Consider the following 15612-nt stretch of genomic DNA (forward strand, 5'->3'; position numbering starts at 1 on the left):
AGTACTTCTTCTTGTCAAAGCATTTATTCAGTGATGTTTTATTGAACGTTATAATGAAATCTCGAATCGTGAGTTGTGTATTCACCATTGTGACATACTGTAAACTGTTTGGATTTTGCTCTCTGTAATTTACGTCTCGTTAGAATTTTAAAGACTATACATTTATATTAGTTTGGTTACTAGATTGGCCTATGACCTGCCAGAAAATAGGTGTCAACTATGTTTATTAATTTAACTATTCAAAATAAAACATGTTTTCAAAATTGGTATGTGTAAGAAATCACTGGCGTGGGGCAGACTTCTATCTGCAATAACCTGTAACGATGATTTAAGATCATTTTAAGATACGATAATTTAGTAAAAGGTCACTATTGCATTTTCATATGTTAGTCCAAAGATCACCAATGTGGTGCCTGTGGACACCAGGTAGCCCCTGAAGAACAGCTGAAAGGACAGCTGCTGGCTCTAAAAATAGCTCACAAGGAATGAATCATTGTGATTTTCTGGGAAATTTTATTTATAATTGTCATAGTGCTTTAGTGATTAATTGAGACCATTTTAACCCTAATTCATTCAACATTTACCACGTGGTAATAACATAACAGTAATAACGTGATACATTATTTTAAAAATGTATATAAAACCTGTATCCCTTTGCACTTATCAGTAACCAAAAAGTAGCTCTCAGCTTCAAAAAGGTTTGTGAACCCTACCATAAAAATGTGTTCTAAAAGTGTTTTGTTTTGATCACAAACAAAAACAATCAGCCCTATACCATGCAGGACATTTATAATGGGAATCGATTTACCTGAGGAGTTGACATTCATAGGATATTCTTTACATCAGGTATCTAAATTATTGATTCTAAAAATAGACGGTGATTTCTTTTTATTTTGATTGATTACCTCCATATGCAGGGAAGCAGGCAATGAGGCTGAAAATAAAAGCGTTGTGACAAAGTTTGCTAGTGTAACTGCATAACACTGCAATTTTTTAAGTATTTATACTTCCAGTTTGTTATTTGAGTGATGGAGTGTTTGGCCAACAAGAATTCTCACATTTTAGGGTTTAACAGCGCCGGCCATTTAGAAGCAGTTTTTAATGGCACCATCCAAAAAATATGAGGCAAAGTTTTCAAGACGTATGTTCCAACTGGCTACCAAAACAATTACGACAGCTCGTAACTTTAAAGGCCCACTACATTGAAAATGAACTGTTCGACTAAATGGGAGGAAAGTCAGAAGAGCACAAGTCAAGTCAAGCCATTTTTATTTGTATAGCCCTTCATCACAAAGAGTCTCAAAGGGCAAGAAAAGCTGATCACCAGCGGGTGCCGCCTGGATTTTTATCGCGTCCGGGAATTGACTGAGGCGGCGTCAGAAAGGAAAGCTAACATATAGGCTAACAACGTTTAAGCCACCACTGACAAACGTGGCTATTTAGCTGTTGTGTGAACTGTGTTTTAAACCATACAACCATAATTACCAATTTCTCTATATCAACACGTTACATTGGGTATTTATGTATTATATTCCTTTTACTTTTTTATTGTTTTATTTTCAACACAAGGATACTGCTGGATGTGTGAATTTCCCTATGGGAATGAATAAAGTATCTATCTATCTATCTAATCACCAACGCCAGATCCATTACCAATGAAACGGGTGACTTGGAGCTACTACTTGTGGAAAACCTCTAGATTAGTGACTCTTCAATATCATTAAGCCCTTGTACAAGTCCCGGTTACCCATCACTAGCGTTTACCTAGCCATCCGCTCGCTAAATCGCTTTCTTACACTGCAAGAAGTAGTCCTCCAATTTCGTTGAATTTTTGTATAATGACAATAAAGACCATTTATTCAACTGCAATTCTATACAGTTGTCCTGTACTCTCAGTCTCCAAGAAGGTCATCTCGATGTAAGTTTGCAAGTTACTATGTTTACGTAATTAAAACATACCAAGCACAGAAATGCACTCTTCTTTTAAAATGGAAAATAACATCGCAATTGCAATACAGGTCTGAAAAATCAACATTAGGTTATTTCCTAAATCGTGCAGCCCTATTTGACCGTAAACTGTTCTGGCTTGCTAGATTGCTGCACCATACTTTTTGCTAGACTCTAAAATGTGCACTGAGCACCCCTAAAGGTCAGCTACTGTAATTGCCCATGGGTGCCACTTCGATCTGTTGCCAACTCCTGCTATGTGTGTTTAAGCTTCGTCACACTTTTTTTTTACGTAATACATCTTGCGTAATGTGACCTGTGGAATCCCCATTTGGGAGGAAGGGAAGTGTGCTCGCCTGTTAAAGATATCCCCACTTCACAGAAATGCGAGCTTACCAGGTGCCATTTAGAAGTGTGGGAACCAGCTGTGTGGGCTTCTGTATCTCCCATCAGCTTGTTTTTTTGGGTGCCATTGTGATTTTTTGTGACGACAACAAAAGTGTCTCAAACTCCATTGAAGAGACAAGGCGTCAAAAAAGGAAGATACTCTTGTTTTGCTTTAATCAATGGTTTATAATTTGCCAGGCCACTAGTGCTTGAGGAAAACAACTCATTCGAAATTCTACTTGTACAAACTACTTTTCAGCCCCCAAGCTCTGTCCCAAACCCTCGCTAAAAGGCTCATTCAAGGAGCCGAACTTCCTAGAAAGAGTTCTGAAAAGCCTCGGTTGTGGATTTTGGCAGGCTGCGGGCAGAAGACCTGCCCTTTTTTTCCTTTCCTCCTCATCTTGGCCTGAGAAAGGGTGCCCCTAAAGGATTATTATTAGCCGCTTGGAAAAACACATCCGAAAACAATCTCTTTAGATCCCTTACACAACAACAACACGTGTACGAAGGGACAGGAGCCAACTTCAGGAAATATTGGCTAATAAAATACTATTCTCCCAGGGCGTTTTCATATTGTTCAAAACAAATAAGGTAACAAAAGTCCAGGGACTTATTTCCTTCAAAGTTCAATGACCCTCATCCACTCTATCATATTATCATTGTAAAGTAAAAGCAATGTTTTCCCCTTCTTTTTGACATCCCATACTGTATCAGGATTAGGCAAAAAAGCACACACGTTTCAATGTCAAGGCTGTGCAGATGATTCTTTTTCAAGACTGTATTTGGGCTTTCAGGAGAAGTCACACAAATAGGAGACTTAAAAGATAGAAGCCTTCTTCATAGTGTTTGAGTTGGATTGCAGATGTAGATTTCTGAATGGGACACCTGTGCTTGCCAATTGTTACTTTATTCTTTGAGCCTTAAAATAACTTAAATGATTCTTATTTTGATGCAAAATTAAAAATCACTATATCCGTTGTATATAACATTAATTCTGTCTTGTTGCTGGGAAAAAAGTACAATGTTTGCATATATTAGCACTAGCTAAGCATGAAATATTTAGGTATTCAAGTATGCAATTCCATCTAAACAGTAGCTGTAGACGCCATTTTATGGCATTCCTACCCTACGATGTTTTTGGGTTAAGGCGTGGAATAAGATGTCTTTTCTGCCTCATTATGGCAATTTCAGAAACCATTTCTTTTGTGTGCCAAAAAACTTTTTAAAAATTCAAACTTTGTGGTTTTTGTGCATATGGTGAGTTATGTCTCTTAGATGCCTGTCCACTATTGGTTTGGTCGACCATGTAAGATTCTGTTTTTTTATTGATTTGAGTCACTGCGTCATAAAGATGCTGATATGCTATTGGCTGCACTTTCCGCTATAATTTATTTTTCTCTCTTTTTCCAGTTAAGAAACTTGTGTGCTTTGTAAAGACTTAGCAAGCAATTAAATACCGTATTTTTTTACAGTATTGATTAGTTACGGGTCCCAAGACTTGAGATGATGATAAAGGGAGGAGTAAAACATGATAACAATGGAAACTAAGCAATGAATACGAGGAAGGCAGAAATATTATCACACTCGATAAAGAATTTGGCCATAATAAATCGATGATCTGGACATTTATTTAGAATAATTAAAAGTTTATGTCAACAAAGTCTTCTAATGGCAACATTTTCACCTTGTGATCCCTGACTCAGAGTAGATTAATGTTTTATATGGGGGGTGTATAATAAGAGGCTAATTGTGTGTTTTTCAATTTTTAAGTAGATGTAATTACACAGCAACATTGCAGGTGTTGAGTAACACTAGAAAAAGCGTGTTAGTTAAACACTTTTTAAAGTGTTACTTTTTCAAAAAGCAATACACTCAAGTTACAACAGTTTAAAACAACTGTCTTTGTGTATAAACAGATCAACACAAACTACGTTTTAAGGTAATTAGGTCAGTAAAACCGAAGCAAACAATAGTAAAACATTGTTTAAAGCAAAGATGGAACTTTCTTGTGGTCTAGTGCGTTGAGGCTGCCAATTACACTCCCACCTCCTATCTTCATTGATATAAGACACCCAAGTTGAGAAAGAATCTTGTGAGATTAATGGGGGTGTTGCATATGCGTGTTGTTGCAAGGACACAGGGTGGGGGGGATCTCACTCTCAGACTCATATTAGCCAGCCACGGCAATGAACCGATAGAATTAGGTTTGATAGACTCGGTCATTTGAGGTCAAATGTGATTAGAAACGCATTGACCAGTCACATGGTGGGGGTCAACAATCCCATTGGCAACAAATCGGCCCTCCTCACGTGAGACATCCCCATGGCGATCGTTCCATGGAATGCAGCCTTTAAGACGTCTGGGGGTGGCGTCAAAAGCGGTGGTGTGTTCGGGTGCCAAAGGTTCGTTGGTGCCTAATCACATGTCATTGAGGCAGTCTGCTTTCACGCCTCCCTTGGTTAGCCAATCATAGACTATGTACGGCAAACAAAGCAGGAAGAATGCTTTTATATCGGCCCAATTCCCAGCTGCATAACAATTACAATCACGCATGTAATGTACAGGATACAAATCTTAAAGCAAATTTCTTAAAACAACAGTTAATGTCTTTTGAGGTTTCATTTTGGTCCCTAAAGGAATTAAGGATTCTGGCACCTCTGTGACCTTTTGTTCTAGGAAAACCTGAATGGAAATATTTTTCACATATAGAAAGTACATATAAAACTGTATCGATTCCGAGATGGCTGGGATGGGCTCCAGCCCCCCCGCGACCCTAATGAGGATAAGCGGTACGGCTAATGAGATGAGATGAGAGATGAGACTTCAGCTTTCTAGTCACTCTTCAAGACCAGGGAGGTCCAACAAGTCATATGGGCAATAAACCTCAGTGCACCATGTGGATATTCAAACACGGACAGTGGGATGCAGAGCAGACTAATATTTTCTCACCTTTCAAGTCAAAGAACTTTGTGAGAGAGTGGACTGGACACACAAATATCTTTGCTCTTTGTTATATGTGAAAGACTGGAATTTTCCTATTGTTTTGTATTTTAGTTTGAAGCAATTTTTCAAGGGGAAACATGTGAAAGTATTTTTGGCAAAGATTTAGTAGAATTAATTGGTTTGCATTTGCGCTACCAGCCATTATGTGCAGAGTTTGCATGTTCACCCTGTGCTTGCGTGGCTTTCCTACGGGCAATCCGGTTTCCTCCCAGATTCCCAAAACATGCATTTCAGGTTAATTTGCCGGTCCAAATTGTCCCTAGGAGTGAATGAGCAAGTGAGTTGTCTGTCTCTGTGTGCCCTGCGACTGTCTGGCAACCAGTTCAGGGTGTCCTCTGCCCACTGCCCGAAGATAGCTGAGGCGGGCTCTGGCACCCCCGCGACCCTACTGAGAACAAGCGGTGCAGATAATGGATGAATTGGTTTGCAGAATATGAATGACATGCATACAATTATAATGATAAATATACCCAATGGGTAAGCATTAAATTGCAAGGAATGCACGTAATATATAATTTTAACAATGCAGCTATAGAACAGGCCACTGTACTGATTGTTTGATTATCATTTAAAATTTCGCTCAATGTTTTTTTTCAAGAGTTACTTAAAGAGTACCGTTAATGATTTTTGAACCTGTCAATATTAAATGTATCTTTTTTCATGTCAAAAAGATCTCCAAATTTTATTTTTGACCAATAACAGTGATTTTTTTTTTACCTTTTAAAAATCACTATTGGGAGATAGTTTTCCATAAGACAATGACGATATGGTGTCCTTTCTGTTTGGATCTCAGATGTTAACCTTCACAATGAGCAAATTAAAAATACCTAAAAAGAAACAGTAAATGTCATGTGATTTAAAAAAATATATTATTTATCAGGAATTATTTTGTACATTTCTCTTATTTCACACAGAGGCCAGATCATGCCTAAAAAAATCTAGACCCTGGCCCGCGGGTATTAAATCCCGACCCAGCCTTAGGCCACCCAATAAACTTGATTTTCAGGTCAGAGCCCGAAGAAAACCTGAAATTTCATATTTTATTTGCGAGGACTCAGACAGAGGAGAGGTTATTTATGATATTATAGCCTGTCTTTTCTAATGGAAGTTAAACAAGACTGTATAAAATAACAATTACATCTTTCATATTTCTGTGTCTGCAGAAGTTACATTAACCGACAATTTGTAAAGAGACAGTATAAAGAGACAGTTTTAAAGAGTTCAATGTGAAGCGACATTACCAAACGAAACATGCTGACGCATATGACAAGATCACAGGTAATGAACGCAGCGAAAAACTGAAACATCTTTAAGCTAGCTTAATGTCACAGCAGGAATATTTTACAAAAGCTCAAGAGTCAAACGAAAATGCTACAAAGGTAGCAGCGCTGATTGCAAAGCATTGGAAACCTTTCACCGAGGGTAAATTAATCAAAGACTGTGTGATGACAATGGTAAAAAATATCTGTCCTGAGAAGCAGCAAGAGTTTGCCAAAGTCTGCCTGGCACGTAACACTGTGGCGCGCAGGATTGAGGAGGTGTCATCGGACATCAAAAAACAATTGGGAGTCAGAGGAAAGGAGTTTGACTTTTTTTCACTAGCTTGCGACAAAAGCACAGACGCCTCTGACACTGCTCAGTTACTTATTTTTTGGAGAGGAGTGGACAACGAAATGAATATTACTGAAGAACTACTTGACCTACAGAGCCTGAAAAACTAAACAAGAGGAACAGATTTATTCTCTTCTGATTGCGCTGCCGTGGATAACATGAAAATCCTGTGGAATAAAATTTCTGGGATAATTACGGATGGCACGCCATTGATGACTGGCAAACAAAGCGGATTAGCAACAGTAATAAGTAACAAAGTAAGTGAAGAAGGAGGGAAAGCTGCAAAACTCCATTGCATCATTCATCAGCAAGTTCTGTGTGCTAAACTTCTCCGATACGAACATGTTATGGGACCAGTGATGAAGTAAATTAACTACATCCGCTCCAGAACGCTATGCCACCGTCAGTTCCAACAGTTTCTCAGCGAGATTCATGAGGAATATGGAGATCTTGTCTATCACAATGACGTAAGATGGCTCAGTTGGGGTTCTGCACTGTCACGCTTCTACTCACTTAGGCAAGAAATCTGTGAGTTTTTAGCTGAAAAAGGACAACCTATGGGAGAACTAAGTGACCCTATTTGGCTAGCTGATTTGGGGTTTCGAGTTGACATTACAAAGCATCTTAATGTCCTCAACACCAGTCTCCAAGGACCAGATTCAGTCATAAGCCAACTATATTCACATGTCAAGGCCTTTGGAATCAAGCTGCAACTATCGTCGACCCAGCCCAGCACTGCACACTTTCCAGCGCTGCAAGAAATCATGGCCAGATTCCGAAAGAGCGATGTCATTGTGCAAACAAGGAGGTACGCGTCAGATATTTCATCTCTGGCCGAAGAGTTTAAACAACGCTTTCAGGACTTTGCAGCAATCGAGAAGGAGATCACTCTTTTTTCTTCACCTTTCTCTGTGGACACAGATGATGTTCCAGACCATTTGCAACTGGAGGCCATTGAGCTGCAGTGTGACGCAGAGATCCGCGGTCAGCACCTGCAGCTTACTCTCGCCAACTTTTACAGACAGCTGAATAAGAACAGGTTTCCAGAGATTAGAGCATTTGGTAAGAAAATGCTAAGCTTGTTTGGGTCGATGTATTTGTGTGAGAAGACATTCTCGGTTATGAACTTAAATAAGAGCCATGTGAGGACACGGCTATTGGACTCTCACTTACAAGACATCTTGCGCATCAATACTACTGCCATTGAGCCAGACCTTGTCATGGCCAGCATGGTCGCTGTGGCGACCGGCTGGCCCCGCCCCCTGGGCACCAGCTGAAGGAGATCAGCCAATTGCGTGTGTGCTACTTAAGGGTGGGTTGTGGGTTTTGCGGGTGCTGGCTCATTGCATTTTCTGATTTGCATTTTCTGTCTGCATCTCCCGTTCTGTTTTGCCATGTCCTGTTTTGTTTGAGTCGGAAGAAACCTGTGTTTGCACGTTTTTAGTTAAAGCCTGTTTGTTCTGTCTTGTCCCTTAGTTTTGGACGACTTTTATTTTACTAAATAAAAGTTTTGATCGTCTACGCAATTGAGTTCTCCCTTCCTGCCTCCTGCCTCCGTTCTGGTCCGGTCCACCTCGTGACAGACCTGGCCTTTGTCCCTCACTCCAGATCTGTTTCACCCATCACACTAATGCGGACAAGTCATCACTTTTCATTGAGGTGGGTTATGTTTGATTATTTTTCTGGAGTGAAAGCCTGCAGGGTTGGACTGCAAGGTACGCACAAAGCACGCTACACCGCTAGTGCGCACATCACCACCGCACGTCCTGTCCCGGGTCGCCAAGCGAGAGGGAGAGAGAGGTGTACCAATCAACATTTATAGTTACTGTCATATTTTTCAATGAGTCCTGCACTTGTTGATATGACAATTTCTCTGTTATTGTGTTTAAAAATTCTGTAAATATTAAACTGCCATGGTGATTTTTGGTATGCATGTTTCAAATCAACCAAAACATATGCTTAAGATAGCTGAAACACAGAACGGCTCGCTGAAATGTATTTAAAGACTGTCCGCCAAGGTTGGCCCCCCTACATTTTTAACACACAAAAACTGGCCCCTTTGCAAAAAGTTTGGACACCCCTGGGTTGAGGGATCCAACCAACCAACCATTAATTTTCATAAACACATTTTCTTAAAAGGTCAGCGAGAGAGAAGCCCGATTTGACCCTAACGTAATGATTGACATTTATGGCCCGACCAGGACCGAAATTCGGATCGGGTCGAACTCGGTCGGGATTGGGCTTAAGAATTTAATGGGAAAAAATGACATTGGTGGTAAATTTTTGAGACTGTATTATCATGAAGTGTTGCAACTCACCGGCTTTTCCTTCCCAGGCCAATCCAAGCACTCCACTGTAGTCTCGGTTGGTCAGCAGGTACGATAGGCAGAAGTTTCCCCAGTTGTGTTCCGAGTAAAGACTCAACAGCCTCTCTGGGCCAATATAGAGAGGATTGAGGGGGTCTGTATTGTTCTCCTCTGTCATGACCTGACCATGAGAGCAAATACTTTGGATGAATGTAAACATTTTCTTCCTCCATCCATTGCTGTTGGTGTTCATTATCTTCTTACAGTGAGGGATTTGACTTTGAAGTTAATCAGCTTGATTCCATCGAATTCCACTTTATCAAATATGTCATTAACTGCTCGCATGTAGGAGGCAACCTGGGAAAGGTTTTAGGTAGAAAACATTAAGGCATGTAATGTAGGTCATAAATGTTGTCATAAGTTGTAATTGAGAACAAAAATCTATACAGTAGACACAGGGATACAGCGACGACATTTTTGCGTTATGGTGTTGAACAGGAGTCTCGAAACTTTTTTAGTCGTGGGCCACTTTGGTTCAAAAAAATCTGCACAGGTGCTGGGCCAGAGGGAATTAAAATAGCTGATGTATTTAATTTTTGGTATATGCGGCCAGAGTCTTAAATGCGATACGTCGGCAATACATTAGGAAAATAGGTAATATAAGAAAAAAAACGTTTCTTTTTCACGTTTGCTTTTACCTGCAGAAGTTACGTCTTATTGCATGAAATATAACATGTTGATGACTAAAATTAAAATTAAAAATAGTTTGTTAGCCTATTTGAATGATGGCCGTGAGCTTAATGAAATATGTATTTTTTATGGTAGTACACAGGGACACAGGGTAACAAATCCAGGTGAGTGCAATGGTATTGCTTTGAATAAATACTTTTAAATAAAATCACATCTGAATGGGCGTTTGTACAAATGCCTCTGTTTGAGAAGTAATCGTCAGCATAGAGCTACAATGGGTAGAATGGCACAAGGCTTTGGCGACATCCAGTGGACATTAAAATCTGCAGGTCATTTATTGACTAGAAGAGGCTTTTTTTTCTCATGCTTCTCTCAGCATCGTCTCGTGGGCCGGATTACATCCCATAGCCTGATGTGGCCCATGGGCCATAGTTTGGTCACCCCTGGTGTGGAATAAGGTATTTTTCGACCCCCCATTATGACATTTTCCCCACTATACAACATCAACAACAAATTTTATGTGTCCAAACACTTCTAAAATTCAGACTTTGCGATGATTTTGTGTACACCCAGTTACATCTTTCAAGATGTCTGTCTGCTATTGGTCGACATCATATAAAATGCTTATCTGCTATACTTTTGTGTTTTGGCATCATCAAAATCCAGAGATGCTATTAACTGAAATACCTCCCACAATGCCTTTCTCTTCATTCAGTTCAGAGTCTCCTGAGCTTTATGAAGACTTTGGGAAACAGCCATGCGATGCCGTGATTGTTTGCACTGTATTCTATTTTATTTTTTTTTGCGAATATGTGTCCCAAGGCTTGCAGTGATGCTAAAGGGAGAAGATAAAACATGATGATAGTGGGAGCGAAACATGCAGTTATCAACAAATTATAAGAGGGCACAAGAAACACTATCCTCGCTAAGTTGTATCTCCATAACCAATTCATAATTGGGACTATTAAAATTAAGGAGGCGATTAAAGCAAGGAAATATTTTAAGGATATTACTATCCTAGCAAGTGGGAAGTTTAAAATCAGTTTCATTTTTAATTGGTCATTGCTGTCTCATCCCCTTCTGCATCCACTCGCTACGCCACTAGACCACCTCCAGTCATGTCACACCAAAGGTAGATGAAAGGTAATTTTTCATTAGCATGTAAATGTATTTTAAATGTATCTATAAAGCTTTTGATCATACTCACACAGTGTTCATTTTACCTCTGAAAAGGGATGAGTCCCGGGGACTCGCATGCTCAAAAATCTATGGGTCCCAACCAATGTTCCCTCTAATTTTCCACGGGTCTGAGCATTCACACAAAGTCGGTGAGCAACACTTGAAACAACAGTGAGCAACAGCAATCCCAAGTGTGGCAACTAAATCATTATCAAACATGTCCAAAACTTGACATCAAGTTACATTTTGCTGAGGTTCTGGCAATGCAAAATTATTTTTCTCTTTCAAATGAATTGACTCATGTACTATATTGTACAACCTACAAACATCATTTGTTTTTACAACAATTCTTTCACAAGATTTCCATTTCTTTTTTTTCCTGGTATATTTTGTCGCATAATACTAACATTTTTGGGGGCTTATTTCGTCGGTTGCACGATACACAACTGTATTTAGTCAAAAAATTTAGTGTAAGTACAATGTTGGCAACAAGATTGACTTGGTATAATTGGAAATTAAATGCAACACAAACATTTTCTTCTTTTTCCGTTTTTTTCTATTTTTTTTTTAATTCCTTTAAAAAAGATCTCATTGTGTTTATTTTTTCCTAACTGTTACTTTTTTTGTTTTGTTCTCTATTTACTTTTTTTTTTTTACTTTGTTTCCTTTTTTCTGGCATTTTCTGAATTTTTCCTTCTATTTTCTCTTCATTTTGTTTCTTTTTTTTCTCAGCTTTTCACTACTTTTTCATTTTGATATTTTTTCTCTTTTGTTCTATTAGAATAGAATAGAATTTACTTTTATTGTCTTTCTTTGTAACCATGCACACAGAACGAAATGTCGATACACCTGGCCCGTACTTTGACTGTACGGGTCGATGCAGCCGCAGCTAAACAGGGCGTAGCCATTTAAGTCATTAGGTGACCAAACCCCCCAATTCCAACCCTTAAATGCCGAGCGCCAAGCAGGGAGGCAATGAGTAACAATGTTGTAAGTCTTAGGTATGACTCGGCCGAGGCTTGAACCAGCGACCTCCCAGTCTCGGAGCGGGCGCCCTGCCATCTAGGCTACCGAGCTGCTATTACCCCTTCCTTTAAGTCATTTTGTGCAAAATTTTACATAATTTTTGGTCATATAGGGATGAAAGAAGCAAAAACAACCCTAAGAGCCGTTTAGGACCCGAAAGAGACGATTCCTTTTAGTGAGCCGAGCCGAAGAAGCCGGTTCTCGAAAAACTCTACTGACTTTACTCAACTTCGTTCTACTTCGACCTTGACTTTAAAAGACTGCTTTTAGAACACAACGTCAGGGGAACCCGTGTATTTTTACCTTAATGCACTGTAACTTTGACTTAATTCGCTTCTTAATTAGCAATTTCGAACCCTGAATTTTGTGAGCTGGCTAGATTTTCTTGTGGGCAAAAGAGCTCTGGGCAGTGCGCAGTTGCGCACACACGCAGTTTAGAGGGAACATTGCGCCAGATAGATTTTCTTGTGCGCTGATATTGTGCGGGCAGTGCACGATTGCGCACGCGCGCAGCTTAGAGGGAACATTGGTCCCAACAGAGATCTATGGGTCCCCAAAATTTAATGTTGTCGAGGTTGAAATTGTAAATCGGTGACAAATATATAATAAAAATCTATATATTCATTCAGTTTTAATCATCAAATTATTCATTCATTTTCTGCATCAAATTATTGTTGGTAATATACCGATTAAAGGGATAACCACAAACCTGTCTTTTTTTTCATTTTCTCCTTTTATACTTCCTTTTTTTCTTAACTTCTTTATACAACATAATAATTCGTAATATAATGCATCAAAGCAAGTGAGCCGTTTGAGAGCCGGCTCTCTTGAACGAGTTAAGCCGAAAAAGCCGGTTCTCTAAAAAGAGACGGACTTTTCACCACACAACTCGAGATCGGCGTGCAGACGAAAACTCGAACCGCGAGACCAAAACAACATCTGCCGGATCTGCCTGACGAAAGGTTTGCAGTGCGGTAAATCTTTGTTTAAAAAAATGTAATCGGGTAATAATGACAATTTTGTGTCAAAAAAGTTGCGTCCCGGGGACGCACGTTGATTATAGACTATGCGTCCCCAGCAAAAATGATGCGTCTAGGACGCAGGGACGCAGGCAAACGAGAACACTGCTCACATATATCACACATAAATAGAATTTACTAGATACTATTTTGTTTTTTATGTTTAAGGGATACAGGGAGTTTCAAACACTCAGAACGGATTACCATCCTACCCCGGGGATCTACTGCATAATGCACGTGAAATATGCTCACGTGTGACCGTTAATGAGTGTATATTATACGGTGAGAGTTGAACCAGCAGGGAAACTTTCCTTGATCGTAAATATTGACACCATGGATACGGGGAGGAGACGGTGAAAGGAAGCCAGAAGTGATGGACAACAACATTCTGTCTATTTACACCTACGTATCAAATCACGGGTTCAATTACACTGTATTTTCAAAGCCCACCTTGCATGTGTCTGGCTGCAGGCCAGGGACAACACGTCTGTTTGCGAGCTTGTGGTGGAAAGAATGCAAAGAAGGTTCGTAGAGGTGACCCAAGGGCAGACAACAGTGAGCGGAGGAGGGTATGGCGTCTTAAGAACAAGAGGACAAATATTTCTTACAGGGTCCGTACGGGTGATTGAAATCCTTGAAAATGCTTGAATTTCATTGTTTTGTTTTCAAGGGTTGAAAAGTGGTTGTTATTGCTTGAAATCGTTGCCATGTCTATTTAAAATGGCACTGCTATCTGGTAGTTTTGTTTTGACATTGCATTTCTTCCCTCGTGATTAACTGCAGCTGGCATTAGTCTGTACGGCATTGTCCTATGAAACGTCTTTGGCCCCTATGGGTCGCCCCCTACAGGGCACTATGAAATGTGTTTTAGTGCAAGGACTATGTATCAATTATGGACATTTATTGTGGGCCATGCAAGAGATTAAGTTGGCGTTTCCCAGTGGTAAATCGTAATGGGAAGAACTTCATGCAATTAAACATGTAAGCTACATATTAGTGTAATTTCTACCAAACACCTATATGTGCAGATATTTGTCTCAAAAACAATTATATTTGTTATTTACTCAAAATCTAAAAAGAATTTGTCTTGATTAATAAATGCTCAGGCAAGATTAAAAATTGCATATGTAAATTGCTCATACTGTTTATTTGTGGCTCTGCAAAATAAAAGATTCACACCGGAATTCCTCTTTTAATGGTACTGGAGAAATTTGAAAATTGGCTTTGAAAATCCTCATAAGTGCTTGAATTTGGCCATGAAAAGGTGTTCTCATCACTATGTAGCATGTTGTGTTCATTATTGTATTTAGCTAAGTTGAGCAAGTAAAGCGTTTCGAGTGTTTGAATATATTCATATTCATAATATACACGTTTTATATGCAGTCTCCTGTAAACCCGCTACTTCAGTCATGTTTTTGTTTTGTACTTGGAAAAAATATTTGCTGAGTACATTTATAAAAAAAAGTTGAAACAAGTCTTAAAATAAATACCAAAACTCTAAGTTGGGCTCTATTTGTTCTGTAATTCCAGGTGAAAGAAAATATTGTGGAAAAGGCAAATGTTTAAAATGAAAACAAGATCAAATCATGTTTTATGAGGTGGCGAAGCTCAAGAGGTAAAGCGCTCGTCTTGGGATCAAGTTGTCGATTCCCGGCTCCCAATAAGCAGGTAGTTGCCTTGCATGGCTGACGCTGCTATCGCTGTGGGAGTGTGTGTGTGTAAATGGGTAAGTGTGAAGCACATTATAAAGCGCTTTTGGAGGTCTTCGTTGACTTGAAAAGCACTGTATAAATGCAGACCATTTAAATTTACATAGGTATAAAAAAGAAATAATTGTCATGCCTGGCGCGGAGATTTCTGCAAGTTCTGTTTAATTCTGAGAAATACCTAGTCTGTAAATCTGCCCACGTTTGATCCTTTTTTGTTTTTGGTCTGATCCATTTTGTACAACTTTTCTTTTGTTTGGATTTCTAATCCACTCCGCGACCATCAATCCCCGGATCGAGTGTGTGCACCCTCCTCCTCTTCTCCCAATAAATTGTGAGTTTGTCCACGCGAATGGGTCCTTTCCTGTTCCCCGCTCCGCTTCGTGACAATAATACTGAATTAAGAGGTACGACAGACGAAAGGGAGAAAAAGGCTAATTTCAGGCATAATTTATTTACTAAAAACAAAAGTATTGAATTTCAAAATGAGAAAATATATCTAAAATGAGCAAAAGTATATTTCAAGACACCAAGAAATTGTGAAGTTATTATTTTACTTATTTTATTCATTGTTCTCTTAATGTTCAAACCACGCTTTTTCTAGATGGCAGCAGTAAATCTAAATAAATAAATTTGATCACATTTATATTCACCGTAATTTATTTAGAATAAAAAAAAAATTGGATTATGCAAGAGGTAAATGTATTTAAAAATATGCAAAATTATCTGCAGGCAGAC

The 15612-nt window shown here is 39.1% G+C and overlaps 1 protein-coding gene across 2 annotated transcripts in view; it reads right to left on the minus strand.

Annotated features, from left to right (window-relative positions):
- The window catches only part of LOC148354719 (disintegrin and metalloproteinase domain-containing protein 10), a 45919-nt gene that overhangs the window by 16550 nt on the left and 13757 nt on the right, over window positions 1-15612 (minus strand). For both annotated transcript variants that reach the window (XR_015852230.1, XM_088349759.1), the window contains exons 7-8: window positions 9519-9611; window positions 9267-9435 (exon numbers count right to left, since the gene is read on the minus strand). Coding sequence is in view for 1 of the 2 variants with exons in the window: in XM_088349759.1 (XP_088205885.1) it covers window positions 9267-9435; window positions 9519-9611 (262 nt within the window). In the remaining variant the exon portion in view is untranslated. The remainder of the gene's footprint in view (window positions 1-9266; window positions 9436-9518; window positions 9612-15612) is intronic.

This window comes from Urocampus carinirostris, chromosome 12 (assembly GCF_059441175.1).
Source record: "Urocampus carinirostris isolate Australia breed hairy pipefish chromosome 12, RoL_Ucar_1.0, whole genome shotgun sequence".
Classification (NCBI taxonomy): domain Eukaryota; kingdom Metazoa; phylum Chordata; class Actinopteri; order Syngnathiformes; family Syngnathidae; genus Urocampus; species Urocampus carinirostris.